The sequence below is a fragment of the Corylus avellana genome, chromosome 6 (genome assembly GCF_965113065.1).
Source record: "Corylus avellana chromosome 6, dhCorAvel1.hap1.2, whole genome shotgun sequence".
Taxonomy (NCBI): Eukaryota; Viridiplantae; Streptophyta; class Magnoliopsida; order Fagales; family Betulaceae; genus Corylus; species Corylus avellana.
This window is the reverse complement of record NC_142495.1, coordinates 10,376,253-10,394,638: the sequence shown is the minus strand read 5'-3', so window position 1 is coordinate 10,394,638 and position 18,386 is coordinate 10,376,253. Positions and strand designations below refer to the sequence as shown.

The window sequence follows — 18,386 nt, the reverse complement described above, 5'->3', positions numbered from 1 at the left end:
ATGCCAACAAGTCAAAGTCCTAGTAATCTCGATCAGTTAAGTTCCAATAAATGCAGATTCACTGACTATCACTTGTCATGACCGGGCTTTTGAACTTAAAAGACCAACTCATCTCCACCTACCACACTTTCAGATCATGTTCTAAAAAATGAATTGTCAGCATCATATTCTCATAGGAGAACTCAGCATCACATCTTCTGATAAAAATAAGATCATCTTTTGCCAACAAAAAAAAAACACAAAAACCTCCTTGATTGAGATTAACTACCAATCTCCTTTTCTTTTTTGTTTTGCTTTTTATCAGATAAGAAACTACTAGATAAAAACCAATGAGAACTAACTAGAACTTGGTTACTTATGTACAAGGAACCTCATACCAGAAAAAATTAGTAGCAAATAAACAGTTAGCAATCTGCATTGACTTACACCGACTTTTAATTTAGAAGTGCTTGCCAAATAAAAGTAGAATCTTGATGGCAGTTATGCCTGGATCGCCAAAACAATGGAATTTATGTATCACCTGACATTTCAAGATTCTTAAAATAACCTATAGATCCCACTGACAAGCCCGTATTATTGTTTATATCACAAGAACCTAAACAGTTTCATAGAGGACTTCAAAGAAAGTCTACAACTTTTAGCAACAGATGGCTTAACCACCATTAAGGAATTGGCAGTGCAGTTATCCTTTTGGAAAATTGTACACGTAAAGACGGAAGAGACTTGTACCAGTTACAGTTCATCATGTTCAGTAGCTACTCCACCTGTCAAAAGAAAATACAATAACCAAATTAAATATAAAAGTTCTCTTTTGTAAGCACGATGCACTGCAGAAGTATAAAGTATTAGACAATTGTTAACATACACGAGGGCCTTATGGAAATCAAGGCCTTCTTGTTTAAGTTTACAATCTCATTTAACAAGTTGATCTCATAATTACTGAGTCTGTGATCAGAAGCTCCGACTGTTTTCTTTCATTGGTAACCTTTCGCAAAGTATGTTCTGTTTTAGATTTGTTTTGGTAAAATAAATAAAAAGCAAACCAAACAAGAAAATGCAGAGGAATTTTTTTTCCTTCTTTTTCGATGAATTAAAATGCAGAGGAAGTTGATCCTGTCATATACTTATGTAAATAAAAGGATAGCAGAGCCACAAATTGATGTTCATATCCACACATTGAACCTTCTTCTCTCCCCCCATAAAAGAAAAACCTAATAATCCATTTCATTGCTGATAATTTAGGCCTGGGTATCGGTCAAAACGGTCCGGTTAAGGACCTTATCGGTTATTAACCGATAATTTTCGGTTAAACGGTTTATTAACCGATACCGAACCAATAAGAATTTTAACCGATAATTTCGGTTAAAACGGTACACGGTTAAACGGTCCGGTTAAACCGGTTAACCGATTTAACCGAGAGCTTTATATTGATTTATTTTGTTGGGCCAAAAACCAAAAATGAGTTTTTTTGACTTTTGAGAGCCCAAATACTTTTTGTTGGGCTAAAATAATTTATTAAAAATGAGTTGTTTTAGGGATCAAATACTTTTTGTTGGGACCCAAATATTTGTTTTTTGGGCTAAAAATTGAAACTTTTTTATATTGATCCACTTCAACTTTTTTTTTTTTTTTTTTTTTAATATTATAAAATACATTTTTTCAAAGCAAATGGACTAATTAACATAATGAATGCTAATTAGACTAGCAAAACTAGTTAATGAAAAATGCTTTTACCAAAGGCAAAGAAATCTCATCAAATGTCATCACTTAAAAAAAAAACATCAAACCTACCCAAACTCAAATTAAAATAAAATTCATTAATGAATAATAAACAAAGTATTAACTAATTAAAGTCACTTAGCAAAAGGAAAATAAGTCATGGGCAACACCATTACACAAATTCGGAAACCTGTGTCACTTGTGGGAATTTGGAAACCTCTCTAAAAGACTAAACGGCGCCGTTTTGGGACTAGGACTTAAAAAAAAAAAAAAAAAAATTCCGGTTTCTTATCGGTTAACCGGTTAACCGATAAGAACCGCTTAACCGGACCGGACCGAATTCCGGTTTACTTTTTTAACCGATAAGGATATCGGCATATCGGCTACGGTTTATATCGGTTCGGTCGAAGCCGGTAGACGGCCGGTTAAACGGTAACGGTTAATTTGCCCACCCCTAGCTGATATCGTAGATTGGGTATTAAGATTTGGAATCTCACATCTATTGTGGAAGAATGTTAGTTCTACGATTTCAAATTTTAATTTTCTCTCCCTTAACTTCAACAAACAGAGCCTCAGAAGTGGGGAAAGAAATAGAGCAACCAGAGTAAAAAGGAAGTAAAAATTACTGCTATTATGATCAAAGTTTTATCATTTCATATATTCTCTCCCTTATCTTCAAGGAACAGAGCTTCAGAAGTGGGGAAAGAGATGGAGCTACCAGAGTAAAAAGGAGGTAAAAATTACTGTTATTATGATCAAAGTTTATCATTTCATATATTCTATCCCTTGTCTTCAAGGAACAGAGCTTCAGAAGTGGAGAAAGAAATGGAGCTACCGAGTAAAAAGGAGGTAAAAATTACTGTTATTATGATCAAAGTTTATCCTTTCATATATTCAGATTCACAGATAGAAAAATATTAGCATACGGATTGCATGTACAAGTTTGAATCACAAGTTCATCACAATTCAATCTCCCATGCTACATCACTTAAAAAGTTGACTAATTTTACAGAAGATAACAAGTAAATAACAGATATTGTCATTTCCAGTAAAGATAGCACAATAGAGAAGAAACAGTATTTTATGGAAAAACTTCATTTACCACTCTTGATCTTTCATCACTTTTGCAATCATACCCTTAAACTTTAAAAAGTGTCAATTTAAGGTTACCATCTTTCAAAAGTTTGCAATGTCAACCATTCCGTCCAAATTCAACTTTAAATCCTAAAGGAGAAAGTGGAATCCCCAAAATACTCATGTCCAAATTCAAGGCATTTTTGTAAATAAACATTTTAAGGGTATTTTGGAGATTTCACTCATCAACCGTTTGATTTAACCTTTGAATTTTGACAGGAGGGCAGACATTGCAAACTTCTAAAAGATCGTAACCCTAAATTGATATTTTTTTTAAGTTTAAGGGTATGTTTGCAAAAGTGATAAAAGATTATGGGCAATAAGTGAAGTTTTCCCATGTTTTATTTTACATACAAGAGCAAAAGCAACCCACCACATCAAATACTCTTATGCAATGCTCTTTTTCTTTCTTTCTTGTATTTTTTTTCTTCCTTGAAGAAATTTATAACTTCTGTTGATGTACACTGCACAAATTTAGTGAACACACCTCATAAATAAAAATCCCACATCTACTCCCCCCATGGTTAATCAATCCCTCCTAAGAACTCCAGTTCCCTGTATGGGGTCACTATCTCAGTACACCTAAGGTCTGGTTTCAATTTTTCGTTTTTATCAGTAAGTTACACATGCACCCAATAATAAGTTTTAAACACGACCTCATCCTTCACCTTGTTCTTACAAGGGAAAGAAGCGCCAGTTGAGCTAAGGCTAATTGCCTTTCATTTCATCACATTGTGTTTTGGAAAGATGGCAATTGAATAAGCGCCAAATTTAAAGGGTTAATGTGTAATTTCACCCAGTGTAGCATCATTGTACTAAGAAAAGTATAGGCTTGAGAAGAAAAGAATAAACATCTTTCCATATTGACTGGAAAAAAGAGAATGGGATTTGACCTGCAAACATGTCTTTAAAGAAGAAGGAGATCTCTCTTTGAGCTGATTGAGTAGAATCTGAACCATGAACACAATTCTTTTCCGAATCTAGCCCACACATTGCTCGGATGCTGGATATAAAACCAGAACTTATATAATTAAGAAATCCAGTAAAGAACTTTATGACTGATGAAATCATGACATTTTACTAGTTCATTCAAGGCTCCTAAATTATAAGACAAAGTACCAATGGACCATATATTTGTAAGACAAGAACAAGAAAGACGGAGAAAAACAGGTACAAGTACACAGATTAAAATGAGAACATACCTGTGAGGATGAGTAATCTTAGCCTTGTGCGTATCAGTTGGCCCAATTAGAGCACGCCAGTCAGTAATAGCATTTTCCTTCTCTAAAATCATAACCAACACTGGACCACTGATAAAAATTGAGTCACAGTGTGCATGTGTGTATGAGAGGGAGAGAGAGAGAGAGCCAAAGTAACCATAGAATGAATCAATCCCATCACAGAAGCAAATTCACTACACAGAGTAATTTAAAGATCAAAGTCAAAACTCAATATGATGAGAGCTGTATAAAAACCCAACCTCAATGTGATGAGAGGTACATCGATGTTGGTATAAAGGGTATAAAATGGCAGGGGCAGGGCTCATGACAGTGACTTCTTCTGAATCAAAACTTCAAAATAACTCAAAAGACCCAACAAGGATGCTCTTATAAGCTTCAAAGAGTAATAGTATAAAAATGAATAGTTTGATGCGTTGGGTACATATTGCCATCAGTCAACTAATTAGTGAAGACATCAGTTAATGCATAACTATGCTTTTCATAATTTTTAGTGTATCAACCACTTTCATGGGTATAAAAATAAAAAATTAAGAATTTAAAAAGGTATATTTAAGCCATACTATCAGCATGGTTGCTTTTGTACATAACATCATTAACTATGAAAAGATGTGAAGAAGAAGACTAAGAACAGAAAAATTGAACTTGCTTCAATCCAGCAGTTTGCTAAATAGCAGCAATGCAGACAACAAATATGGAGCTTTCCAAAGAATAAATACCAACACTGGTTAAGCAATTAGGTTAATCCACCCAAGAACCAATTTCATGAGCTCAATTCTGATTTGGAATAAAAAAAACTAATTTAAAACAACATGCAACAATCATAAAAATAGAACAGATACCTCGTCATATATTTGACAAGGCTAGAATAGAAGCTCTTTGAAGAATGTTCAGCATAAAAGGTTGCTGCACTGTCCTCATCAAGCTGAACAATCATCTCCTTGAAAATGCTGAAACCAGACCCCAAAATGGCATTCTTTATCCTATCAGTGTAATTGCCGAACACTCCGTCTGGTTTTATCATAGCCAATGTTTTCTCCATATGTGTGCTTTCATTGCTTGAAGACCTATTTTCTCCGAGCATAACATAGCAGGCCAGTAAGACAAATAAAAATGATAGACATTGACTGAAAAAAAATTTAAAAAAAAAAAAAAAAAAAAAGCAGAATAATTTTGAGGAAAATACAAGTCATTCACAATTTTCTTGTAAGAAAAAGTTCAGATGAAGGTAGACTCTGACTGCTAATGAATCAAAATTCTATATATACATGTGTGTACTCTTTCTCATTTTTCTTTCATTCTACGGGGTTCCTTAGCAACTAAACAGGGTACAAAATGTACTTAAATTTCTGTATATTGATTGTAAATGACTAAAATTGTTGTTATTCTTTTCATAAGAAGTATCCTGTGCTTTGGTGGTTCATAAATTTTCTTCGACTAATATAACACTGCTGTGCTTCTTCTCACGCTCATAAGCTGCAATTTTTTAGCAACCGAACTTAGCATAAAACATCAAACAAAGCATATTTAAGCTGTCTATCTGTTAACTTTAAGGATGTAAAATTCAAAATGGTATTTTTGTTTCCTTGTCCCTGAGCTTTCTCAGCAACCAAGCAAGGCAATTAATATTGGTTAAAAGAAATTGGAAACCCTAGCTTTGTTTACCTGCAAGGGAAAGGCACAGAGACCAGAAGGAAGAAGGATAGAAATCTCGCGAGGAACGGAACAATGCGAAACGTCATTCGAAGGGTCAAACTGCAACAATGGAAAAGAAACAATAATAATTACAAAGAAATTCAATCAAAATACAAAATCAACAATTCCAAATGTGCTCAAAACTAACGAAAATTAATTAACATATTACGACCTTCTTATTCTTAACGCCTTGTTTGTTAGCTATGAAAATGGGTAAAAAAAATAAAATAGTGTAAATGCGCTTACTAAGCCAATTAGTGGTGCTTTTTGACTATCTGGATCAGTTAAGCGGAGCTTTTTGTAATTATCATTAGTTTTGGCTGCTTCTCGCACTTTCTCGGGAACCAAACGGGGAATACCTGCTATTGTGGGGGAGAAAAACCATAAGGAAGAGAACAAGAGTTCTTGCAATGCTTGAGAGGTGGGCGGGAAAATGGAAGTAAGTGAGATTTTAGGTGAGAGTTGGGTTTATATACAAGGAGAGAGAGAGAGAGAGAGGAGGGGGAGGGGGGAGAAAGCCTGAGGTTGGCGTGGATTTTATATGGTTCTGACTTCTGCTGCAGGATAAAGACACAATTATGATAAGATTTATATAATGAAAAAAAAAAAAAAAAAAAGGTTTATTACTTAAAAGTATTTTGGATACTAAATTAATAGATAAATGTTACATATTAGGCCACATTTCATTGGAGTGATGTTGCAGTGTCTCGCTACATTTCATTGAACTGATTTTGCAGTCTCTTCAATACAATTTTTATTTTTTTTAACAATAGATGATCCAAAGACGGATAAGCATTACCATATAGCCCAGTATAATAAGAACGAAATAACGGTGTGATGTATAACATTATTCGAGATAGGGGTGTGGTATGTACGATTACTCAAATTAATAACCTTATTTTGCTGGTTAAGATTGTTGATTGTGTCAGTCACACCCTTAAATAGTTTTTTTTTTTTTCTTAAAAAAAAAAAAAAAACTTTAGGGCCTATTTGAGTGTACGTTTGAAAGGCATAAAATTGCATTTAACACTCAAAAAGTCTGTTCGAAGAAAAAAGTACATATTTGATAAAAAAAAAAAATTAAAAGTGATTTTAAGGGTTCAAAAAGTAAAAAAATAACAAAAATCAAAAACGCATTTTTAACAAAAGCTTAAAAATGAAGTTTTTGCTAAAAAAACTTTTTGACTTAAAAAGTTATATTTTTCAAACACAATCTCAAATATGCTCTTGTGCAACAATTGTTAACCTTAAATAGCGGCAACCACATTACACAGGGAAAAAAAATAGAAAAAACAAAAAACAAAAAAGTACACAGAAAATGAGGTAAACTAAAACAAAAATAATAAACTTAACTCAGTTTTTTTCTTTCTTTCTTATACTTCATTTAATTTATAAATACACCTTTTTATTTTTATTTTTTTTTATGAATGAGTAAATCTTTCACATATCAGCAATGAAGTACAATGCCCTCTAGCTGTTTTTAGTTAGAAACTCCACGAAACAAACTAAAGTATACAGTAGGGAATATCCAAACTACACCACCTACAAAAGCATTTCCTAACAAAACAGAATCCAAATAATCGGTACACCCTCAACTTCAACTGTTCTGATACACAGATACACTTACTAACAGCCTCTATGTCTATTATCAACAATCTGCCCCCAAAGCTAAGCTGAAAACCAGTATAGCAAGTAAGCCAAAAAGGCTTAAAGAGAAACAAAACTGCAGCACCTACAAAGAACACCTTAAAGCCTCAGCACTTTCAACCAAGTCAGCAACGCCAACACACTCTAAGCCACACTCTAAGCCAGAAAACAAAACACAACATTCAACTACACTCTGGAGCAGCTACCAAAGTCACTGCTCAGAAAACAACAGCTATCCAGCCTCAAAACTCTGCTCAGCCACAGCAGTGAAATCAATTTCACCAGCAGACCCTACTCAGACTCTGTTTCCAAAATAATTCTCCTATAGGTCCCATTTGTTACATAAATCTTCATTTTTCTTGCTTCTCGGAAATCTGCCCTTTAACATAACCTGTGTTCTAACTTCCCAGCATATTTTCTGAACAATCTTCTCCTCGGTAAGCAACCGATTTCCATGCCTAATATTATTTCTCTCCCTCCAGATGCGGTAAACTGAAGCACTCAAAACCAGCCTACATAAAACAGCTTTCAACCCTTTACCCTTCCAATCCCTTGCCCCACTCTCCACAACGGCATCCCATTCATAAGGGGAAGCAAGTAATTTCATGCAGAGCTCCTTGTCAAACAAGTCTAGGTGATGTTGGACCATATATATCAATATTTTCGGTAAAAACGAAAATAAGAAAAATATAAAAAATAATATTGATGCAACGCCGCTTGATCAAAATTTTATCTGTTCTCAGACAATGGAAGTACAAAAAGATTGTCATGATTCTCGCTGATTGTCAATTTTATATTAGGATTTATTTGTATTTTATTAAGATTTTATTTTCTTTCCTTAATAGGGTTAGATTTGCTTTAGTTATTTTTCTTTCATTATTAGGATTAGTTTTACTATTGTTACTAGAATTATGTTTACTTTCCTATTAGGATTAGATTTACTTTCTCAATTAGGATTAGCTTTTACTTTCTCTACTAGAAATAGATTTACTTTCTCTACAAGTATTTCTCTTCTATAAATAGACTTGCTTATTTTGTCGAACTCAATCAATTAAATTATTATCAAATCAGAGAAGTTTCTCTCAAATAATCTCCGGAATTTTATCTATCTTTTAGCCTATGAGCTTGTTTTTATCTTTTTAGGTAGAAGACGAAAATGCTTCTCCTTGCAGAATCAAAGACGTTGCTCTTTGATTAGTTACCTTAGTCTTCCGCTACGTCAATTGGTATCAAAGAAGGTTTTATCCTGATCATGCCTAATTAGCGCAACGGTGACAAACTTTTCCAACAACGCTGCTTGTAGGAGGAGGGGCTCTTTCAAGAGCCAAATTTATGGGGTATCCGAGTTAGCATTATCCGGATTCGATGGCCAACTTATAATACAACAACAACTTCTATAACGACGCCGTTCGTGAGAGAGATGTTGTTTCGAGATTCGACTACCAGCGATACATCAAGCGATCAGAGGCTCCTTTGAGAGCCAAATTCCAAGAGCTCCGGCAAACGGCGTAGATGATGCGACAGGAGGTGCACCAGTGGTACGAGTCGTTTGAACACAGGCAGATGCGTGCCCATTGGAATCACAAAGACGCCCGGGAGTACCGAATGAATATCGATATCCCTTCATTCGATGGTCATCTTCACATTGAAGATTACCTTGACTGGATAATGGAGGTAAAAAGATTCTTTGAGTACATGTGTATTCCGGAAGAAAAGAATGTGAAGTTGGTGGCTTATAAGCCCAAAGGTGGAGCATCCGCTTGGTGGGAATGGTTGAAGCTCTCTCGATCCAGGGAAAAAAAAGACTCGTGACATCTTGGCCCAAGATGAAGCAGTTACTCAATGCCCGGTTCCTACCACCAAATGACTATGGGATCCGAAGGGAACCCGTTTGGTATCCTTATGTTGACCGATTCCGTGAGGATGACGTAAGCCACTTTCGTCATGTCCATAATATCTTCATAACTCTCCAAATAGGTCTTTTGCCTATGAAGAGAATTTTAATTATAGTGAAGTAGTTGTGGAAGATGTTAAGTTGGTTGAAGAAGTGGAGTTGCCGTCAGAGAAATCATATGTGCAGCCACCATCATTGATTCCTACGACTACATCAATGGAGGAACAGCTATCGCCTCCTCCACCACAAGTGCAACCTCCTCCACCACAGGTGCAACTCATTACGATCACCACAAAAATTGGTGGTCCTTTGAAGGATAACGGTGAAGTTGAAGATGACGTCCATGAAGAAATTGCTAGGGGGATTTTTATGGAAAATGAAGAAAATGAGAAAACGTATGAAATCTATGTAGATTTTTCAAAATATATTTCTGCGGAGGAGCTGCGCGTGCCATGTCCCAAAGAAAACTCGAGAACAAGTTTTTTCAAGTGGGGGTGTTTGATGTAGGACGATATTTACCTACATTTTCGATAAAAACGAAAATAAGGAAAATATCAAAAATAATATTAGAGCAGTGCCGCTTAATCAAAATTTTATTCGTTCTTAAACCATGAAAGTACAAAAAAGAAAGATTGTCACGATTCTCACTGATTGTCAATTTTATATTATGATTTATTTTTATTTTATTAGGACCTTATTTCCTTTCCTTAATAGGGTTAAATTTGTTTTAATTATTTTTCTTTCCTTATTAAGATTAGGTTTACTATTGTTATTAGGATTATATTTACTTTTTTATTAAGATTAGATTTACTTTCTCAATTAGAATTAGCTTTTTCTTTCTCTACTAAAAGTAGGTTTACTTTCTCTACAAATATTTATCTTCTATAAATATGCTTGCTTATTTTGTAAAACTCAATCAATTGAATTATTATCAAATCAGAGAAGTTTCTCTCAAATACTCTACGGAGTTTTATTTTTCTTTTAGCCTGCAGGCTTGATTTTATCTTTTTCGGTAGAAGATGAAGACGCTTCTCCTTGCAGAATCAAAGACATTGCTCTTTGATTAGTTACCTTAGTCTTCCGCTAAGTCACTAGATATTCATTTATGAATGGGGGACTTTCAGCAGCGAATAGAGTCACCAGCATTTGCAAATGAATATAAATACACATTCTAATACAACTCTAAAATAATTTATAAGAGGAAGCAAGTAATTTCATGCAGAGCTTGTTCTCGAACAAGTCTAGGCATCGATTTATGAATGGAGCACTTTCATCAGCGATGCTCATCAGAACAGAATACGGTCACCAGTATTTGCAATTTGAAGCTCTCCCACCTTTTGTAATACTGAACTTTACCAGCCTCCCCACCAACGAAAAGCATGAAATTTCAGGCAATTTCAATCACTTTCTAAATCTTAAACAAGAACAGAATTCTGCTTTCATATGCTCTGCAATTTGAATAACTTTCTGAATATTATACAATAATGGAAATCTAGATGAAAGCAGACAGAATAGGCACTGGATCAAACAAATTATTTTGTCATACTTCATTCCAAAAGAAATCAACATTATGGTGGACATGTTGATGTTTTTTCTATTGCTTAAGACCAATGGATCTAATTGCTCTTACACAGTTCAAAAGGTTCACTTGGGGCGTTTTGTGATAGGAAAGGACACTCTTTGAGGAGTATGTTGTGGCATATCTGTCTTCTGTTCTTGTGAGGGATTGGGATCAACACCCTCTTCGTCCTCCTCTGTTTCTTCAACTGCAGGGGAAGGTTGCTTCTTTGGGATTGCAAGTTGGTAGTTGGGGCTGAGCAGTGTGTCCTGTTCAGGCGGGAGTGGAATACCAGGACCAGCTATTAACCTTGGCAATGGTATTTTGTTCCGGTTTCGAGCCAGCTCTAGTAGGACCTGGTGGATGATTAATTGAATATATACATCACATATATTTCAGCATAAAATAACACTGGTTATTAACGGGTTGAGAGAGTTTAAATCCAAATCTTGTCAAGTGAACATAAAATGTGAGTATGATGACATTTATACATTAAAAACTCATGTAGATCCTATTGTTGCAAAATATTCAAGCAAAATCCAATAGTTTTTAATTGATGATTTGCTACATAAATTGTGGCAATAGCAATAACCCAAACCAACCAGGAAAACATTAAGAAATAGTTAAGGAAACAATGCCTCATGCCCCAAAGGCCAAAACTACTAATAATACAACATTAGCTTAAAAAGTTAGAATTCATATGAATTGGGAGGATATTTTAAGGAAATGCACTGGAGGAGAATTGCACGGCAAAAAGCTAAAGGATGTTGTGTGTAAGTTGGCATTGGGCTCGGCAGTCTACAACATATGGAGATATATAGCTACGATGTGAAATTTGGTAAACATCTAAGCTCAGAAGAAAAACTGTTACAGAAAATTTGCTGGGAGGTTAGAACTAGAATTATGGAGAAAGAAAAATTCAAGAATGAGGAGAAAGTGGCCATTTGTAATAGGTGGAGTATTCATTCATTTATTCTGATTTGATTTCCTGTTGGTCGCTGATTTCTGGTGTTTGAGGCAGGCTTGCTGGAGCAGGTTTCTGAAATGCATGTTGCTAGTTCTCTGTTATAAAGCTACCTAGTTCTGAATGTTAGTTTCTTGTTGGTTACTGTCTGGAGATTCAAGGACTGGAACAAGTTTGTAGAGGGGAGCAGTTCTTTAGTAGAGATTGTTGCTTGACTTTTGCAGTGCAGATTGTGCTTTTGTGCAGTTTTGTTGTTGTGCAGATTAGATGATGTATTTGATTTTTGACAATTGTATAGAGTCTCAGTTGTATGCTTTGAAGTTGGATGTACAGTTGTATAGCTGGTATTTGTTTTGTTAGGCTGTTTGTTAGCTGTTTGTACTTTTGGGGTCTGTATTGTGCTTTTCAAAATTTTCAAATATCCAATTGCAAGTCCATGGAAGCTGCCTCCAAGAGCCAAAGTTCTTAACAACTTAAATCTTATAAGAGACTATTAGCTCTTTAACTTCAACAACTCTCAAAGATCAGTTCCATATTGCACATCAGAGAAATCAAACTTCAATAAATATACTGCCATTAGCTTAAGGCAAACTGAATTCAATTTCTAATGAAATTTAAAGACCAAGACATAGATTGTTTAGCATAGTATGTCAGATTGTAAGCCAAAGTTACCTCTCGTGGTGGTGGTTGGGAGAAGCTAAGATTGACTTTTGACTGAATGGCAAGCTTGACATCATCACAGTCTATGGCAGCCTTTCCAGCATGCTCAGAGTAGACCTGTGAATCTGTCAATATATCAACTACATATCGATACCACAGTTCTAGAAATTGGTGGATAACACGAGGTTCATAGTCCTCAACACCCATAGATTTCAGCAGTGACTTTACAATCTTTGCATCCCTCGGCAAGTCCTCATCTCCCTCAGCCATTTCCTTAACTGTTTTCACCTAAAGCAGGACGAATATAAGGGTTATCCAAGATGCTTTAGAGAATAGAAATCCCTTCCTAGCAAAGCAATTCTTAAACGAACTTTTGAAGTATCCATATTTTGTTACAACCCAATTGAACTATTGGCAGGACTCAAAAGCTAAATGAGAATTTAGGAAATAGATGGGTATTGTGATCGTACAACAAGTCAGACTCATTTAAAATAATAATAATAATAATAAGCAAGTGAAAAGAAACTTCTAGAGTAGAACAAGCATTAATAGGCAGATACACATTTGTGAAAAAGAAAATCCAAAACTAGCCCAAGGAAGCAATCAGTTTATTCAGCTAAGGCAGTTCATTCATATTCAGAGTGATAGGAGCCTAAATATCTAGGTTTAATTAGATGATTCAATCTTGAGTGTGAAAAGTCACAAGCCAAGCCCTGTCAATGCAGATTGCAAATTGTTATCAGAACTATGGAAAAAAAAGTAAATTTTACCTTTTTTTAACCTGTTTACTTAACTAAGGGTTTCAAAAATAGTCATCTCTTCACATAACTACTGAAAAGAACTTGAATACAAAGAGAATGAAAACCCCAATTTCTCATTAAAGTGCCTAATGAATTTCTAATTGTGCATTCTGCATGCATGTAATCTCACTCAATTAACAGAATCGTGCTATCTCTAAGCTGAATATGAAGCTCTCTTTCCTTTTTAAGCTCTAGTCCTATCCTGATCTGGTTTCTGTCACTTATGTAGGATGTAGTTATATATATAACCTTGCAAATGATCTAGCACATTAACTTATGAATTTAAAATATAGTAAACTGTCTAAACCTTACTATGATTATAAGGTTCGAAGAACCCTATCATCCTTTTCAAACACTTCATTTAGTTGGTTTACACAATAATACTATGAATGATGCACCAGATCAGTTTTCAGTTACTCATTGTGGCCGCCTTCTCTAGACAAGTTTCCATACTTTATTGCTGGGGTTGGCTCTAGTGTCCTTAGCTTATACCAGTCAAATACTAAACATTCAAATCCTATAACAGTATACAATAGATAAACAAAACAAAGAAAACGAAATTGAAAGACTGGGCTGACGTACCTTTGAGAGATTAGATTAAGAGGACAGTGAATCTTCGAGAGTTTCTTTTTTAGGGTTTCGATCTCTGTTTTCAAAAACCTATATTTACAAAAGCCAATATCCAAAATAAGAATGAGAGAGTTAGGGAGAAGAATGAAAGAATAACAAAAAATCGAAGCTATTAACTTAACCCTAAAAGTCCAGATCGAAAAGCCTAAGCTTTTCTCTACCCCAAACCGGCTAAGCAAGAGAGAGATCGAAAAGCCTACCTTTTAGAGGTTGAAGACCCAAGCCGTCTGCTGTGGAGGAGAGAGACAGAGAGGTGTTCCCCTTGAAAGAGAGAGCCGTTCCGTCTGAGAGAGGGAGCACCGTCGCGGAGAGAGCCGTTCTCCGTCAAGGAGAGAGAGAGAGAGAAAGAGGGGGGGTTAAAATTAGACGCGAAATTCCGGATACGGCTTCCAAATAGTTGGCAAAATGGGTACATGACACACCCCGATTACGACTCGCGGATACTCGTTACACGATTAGCATATACACAGATACGACCCGTTTAGCTAAACGGGTAATCGGGTCTGACACGATTATGACAAGAAAGTAGTCGGGTAACCCGACACGACCCGTTTTACCCCATTTAAAATAACTTGGTCTAATCGAGTAGACACGACCCGTTAAAACCCTAAACTAAAAAAAAAAAAAAAAAAAAAAATTCAAAATTGTACTAATAATACATCAATACACTGTCAATGCAAAAAATTGAATTCCAAGATATTAAAGGCTTTAATAAATGATAAGAAAACAAAAAAAAAAAAATGGAAAGTGACTGTAATTGTACTCTAAAAGAAATTACTAAACTCATGATTTCACCTAAACTTAAAACAAGTAAGCATATTGACTAAGTTCATTTATTAAAATAATTTTTAGTATAAAGAAATTGCTCAAATTACATTCCACTAAAAATGAATTATGTATATTTCAACACAAAATATGATATATGTAATCTGTTGAAATTAAATATCTCATAACAGAGATGAATTTTGCAAATCATTTGAAAAAAAAAAAAAAAAAATTAAGGGCAAAAAGAATGTTTTTAAATTAAAATCATTTAATTAAATATTTAAATATAAAAAAGGCCATACCTAAATTTGTTGTCTTAGGCCTCAAAATCTATTAAGTCGGACCTACTCGAGGGGTTGGCTTGGACGCTTAGTTACTAGTAAGCCAGTTGGCCCTCATCCATACCTCATAAAGCTTAAAGTCTAAGTAGAGACAAAACTAAAATTTCTATTTCAAAATTATCAAAATATGAATGAGATTGAAAGGTAAAATGTGTCAACATTTCCATCACAGCAATAAAGAAAAATATAATAAAAAAAGCTAACAAAAACAAAATAATAATAATAATAATAATAATAATAATAAAATTTTTAAAACAAAAAAACAAAACTCAAAACTACATCAACATTAAATTCATAATTCATTACAAAATACTTGTCCACTTGAAGTCTTGAAGGATCTATGATCCATCCCATGTAATCAAAGATATGAATTATGAAATACTACAAATATGCTCATTTTTTTACTCTTTTTTTTTTTTTTTTAACCGAGTCTGGTGGGTACTCATCAGACCCGGATAGTAACCGGGTCTAACGACTACCTGCTAGACCTGAACAGTAACCGGGTCTAACGGGTACCTGCCAGACCCGAACAGTAACCATGTCTGGCGGGTCGACTCGCCAGGCCCGCCGGGTAGACCCGCCAGACACGAATTAACCGGGTAGACCCGATTAAGACCCGAATCCGATAAGACCAAACCCAATACCTGTTTTTTTGTGTCGTGTTTGTATCGGGTTTACGAGTCGTGTCAAAATTGCCAGCCCGTTGAGTGAAAAAACTTCACTATCTGCTGTAGTTATTTGGACGGTTGAGATTTAAATTTGACTTTTTAAATGAAACGATGTTGTGGGTAAAATGAATTTTTTTTTTTTTTTTTAGAAAAAGGGAATTTTAACGATGAGTGAGAGAGAAATAGGATATGTCTCCAAGGGATAACTCAATCGGCTAGGAACCATGTTTTATAAAGCGAAGATCACTAGTTCGAATTTCCCTCTCCTTCTTGTGTAGACATATATATATATATAAACAAATAAATAAATAAATAAAATAAAATAAAATAAAATAAAATAAAAGAGAAGAAATAGGATTTGATCCAGTGTTTTCGTCTATCTTCTCTTTAGTGTTCCATCCTTACTTGCCCATCTCTTACTGGAGGGTTAAAAAAACTAGGCTTGTGCTAAATTATTAAAGAAAATTATTGTCTGTATCACATGTTTCAGTTCAAGGAGTTAAAAACCATATGGTCATCAAACGAACGTAAAATGCCCAGGTTGAAGAGAACAATAAATATAGGAAACTGAGAAAGTAATTCGTGTCATACTATGTATGATGTATCCTACTATTTAATAGGGGAAATTATTTTTTGCCTCTATGAACTACAAAGTATTTTCACTTTGCCCCCATGAATTACCAACTGTGACACCCGACCCTATGAACTACCATTTTATGCCCAAAACTCCCTCTTCTGGCAGTCAAAAGTCCATTCCGTTAGTCAAAGGTATTAACTCAGACGGTCAAAGTGACAATGCGTTGTAGTTCATGGAAGCAAAGTGACAATAAATTGTAGTTCATGAGGGCAAAGTGACAGGTAGACTATTTGAATTAACACCTTTGACTGACGGAATGGGGTTTTGAGCACAAAATGGTAGTTCATAGGGGTCGGGTGTCACAATTGGTAGTTCGTGGGGGAAAAGTGCTAAGGCGTTGTAGTTCATGGGGCAAAAGGTAGTTTTCCCTATTTAATATTAAGGGTGTGTTTGACATTACGATTTCATAGAAAAAAAAATGTATTTTAAACCAAATCGCAAAAAATTGATTGTTTGGGATTGCGTTTTAAAAAAATTACGATTTGAAAACACAGAAAATTTGTATTTTCAAATCAAAGGTAAGGAGGTGCTTTTCTGAAAACTCACAATTTTAAAGGTTAAACTGCGATGTTAAAAGCCAAATCGTGATTTTGCCAAACTCTTAACTGCGTTTTTAAAAATCACATTTTCAAATCGCACATTTTAAAATTGCTATTTTAAAATCACATTTTTTAAATCGCATATTTTCAAATCGCAATTGCAAACGAACCCTAAAGCGAATATAACATTAAGCTTGTAGTAGCTTTTTTTCTTCTTAAAATTAAGGAAAAAACTATTTTATTTTATCTAAATACACTCCATAAACTTTCCTTATTTTTTCTTATACCATTAAAATATTATTTTTTTACAAAATACAAGTTCCTTACCTACCTTCATATTTTTTACAAAATTTAAACACAGCCCCTAATGAAAGGCAACAATAATATTTTATGTTGAATAATGGATAGGAAAGGGAAAAGCTATAGGGAAGTTGAAGTTCAACCCAAAGCTATATGGAAGTTGAAGTTCAACCCAAAGGAATTGAGAAGTTGCACAAACACTTACAATGGCTTAGTCATTTCTTACTTTTATGTAAAATATTAAAAATTTCTTTACATTGGATTATGTATCTCAAATGCAAAATACATTTTTTTGCATTTGTGAACAAGTACCGCTATATGTAGCGAGCACTGTTCACACATCAATCTCATTAATATATTATTTCTCCTTCCCACATCCCTCTTTTCCTAAAATTTTCCCTTACTATTTCTCTTCCACATCTCTCATTTTCCAAAATTTTCTCCTATTATTTCTCTCTCCATATCTCTTTTTTGAGAGCCCCTATCATTCGGTCGGTCTGCCCACCCCTTTTATAGCACCCAATCACCATTTGCCATATCATCCATTTAACAAACATGCAAAAAATGAAAATGAGCTTACCCACACCAAATCAAAATAAGAAATACCCGTCCAACCCAGGAAAACCTATGCCACGTCGCCTGAGACCCACGCTATGGGTCTGACCCTCCTCACGGCGTGGGTCTGGCTAGTGCATTAGGACTTATGTTATTTTGGTGCATTTTTTGAGCTTTTGCTTAGGTGTCAGCTAGGGATTGAGGACTGTAAAAGTAGTGTTTTAAGGAGGCTCTTGACCAAAGTTAAACTCCTCTTTTTTATTTTATTTTTTTTTTTTCAAAAAGTTGAAAAATAAGATCTTTAGGAAAAATATAATCCTTAAAAAATAAAAAATGATAATCAGATGTATGGTTTCTTTTAAAATTTATTAGCTAAACTAGATAAAATGGGTTTTAATTAGTCATTTTCCATAAATATATATATAAACCAACTTTTTGTGATTTTTTTTTAGATTTTCTCTATTTAGGGGGAAAAAAATGTTATAAAAAAGTTGTTATGAGTCCTCTAAAGATTAAAGCTCAAACTCTCATGAAATTCCTCATTCCTCTTTTTACCTCTCTTTCTAGTTCTCTGGAGACTGGAGGCTAGGGGCTATTTATTTTTTATTTTTTTTCTAATCAGATTAAGAGCATGTTTAGAAT

At 34.5% G+C, this 18,386-nt stretch overlaps 2 protein-coding genes across 4 annotated transcripts; both read right to left on the bottom strand.

Moving 5' to 3' along the window:
• Nucleotides 1-457: 457 nt before the first annotated feature.
• LOC132186079 (Nucleoside diphosphate kinase family protein) lies at nt 458-6,333 on the bottom strand. 2 transcript variants are annotated; one of them, XM_059599869.2, is made up of 6 exons: nt 6,033-6,333; nt 5,757-5,846; nt 4,934-5,158; nt 4,056-4,163; nt 3,747-3,856; nt 458-764 (listed from the first exon to the last, which is right to left on the bottom strand). In XM_059599869.2, the coding sequence occupies exons 2-6, from the start codon at nt 5,831-5,833 to the stop codon at nt 733-735; spliced, it is 552 nt and encodes a 183-aa protein (XP_059455852.1). In that variant the 5' UTR covers nt 5,834-5,846; nt 6,033-6,333; the 3' UTR covers nt 458-732. The 2 variants fall into 2 exon arrangements, with proteins under 2 accessions (XP_059455852.1, XP_059455850.1); XM_059599867.2 differs by having other exon boundaries at nt 6,146-6,333.
• A 4,513-nt stretch (nt 6,334-10,846) lies between these two features.
• Nucleotides 10,847-14,301, bottom strand: TAFII21 (TATA binding protein associated factor 21kDa subunit). Of its 2 annotated transcripts, none has more exons than XM_059603270.2 (4): nt 14,140-14,301; nt 13,892-13,969; nt 12,522-12,797; nt 10,847-11,241 (listed from the first exon to the last, which is right to left on the bottom strand). In XM_059603270.2, the coding sequence occupies exons 3-4, from the start codon at nt 12,777-12,779 to the stop codon at nt 10,972-10,974; spliced, it is 528 nt and encodes a 175-aa protein (XP_059459253.1). In that variant the 5' UTR covers nt 12,780-12,797; nt 13,892-13,969; nt 14,140-14,301; the 3' UTR covers nt 10,847-10,971. The 2 variants fall into 2 exon arrangements, with proteins under 2 accessions (XP_059459253.1, XP_059459254.1); XM_059603271.2 differs by having other exon boundaries at nt 12,522-12,787.
• Nucleotides 14,302-18,386: the final 4,085 nt, after the last annotated feature.

What these genes read in the sequence shown, in the direction of transcription:
- LOC132186079 (XM_059599867.2), bottom strand. Translation starts at nt 6,171, where the DNA reads ATGGTTTTTCTCCCCCACAATAGCAG. An exon ending in CTTGTCAAATATATGACGAG is followed by an intron (nt 4,164 to 4,933) that starts GTATCTGTTCTA and finishes AATTTTTATCAG; the next exon opens with TGGTCCAGTGTTGGTTATGA. An exon ending in AAGATTACTCATCCTCACAG is followed by an intron (nt 3,857 to 4,055) that starts GTATGTTCTCAT and finishes TTTTATATCCAG; the next exon opens with CATCCGAGCAATGTGTGGGC.
- TAFII21 (XM_059603270.2), bottom strand. Translation starts at nt 12,779, where the DNA reads ATGGCTGAGGGAGATGAGGACTTGCCGAGGGATGCAAAGATTGTAAAG. An exon ending in CCCAACCACCACCACGAGAG is followed by an intron (nt 11,242 to 12,521) that starts GTAACTTTGGCT and finishes ATCATCCACCAG; the next exon opens with GTCCTACTAGAGCTGGCTCG.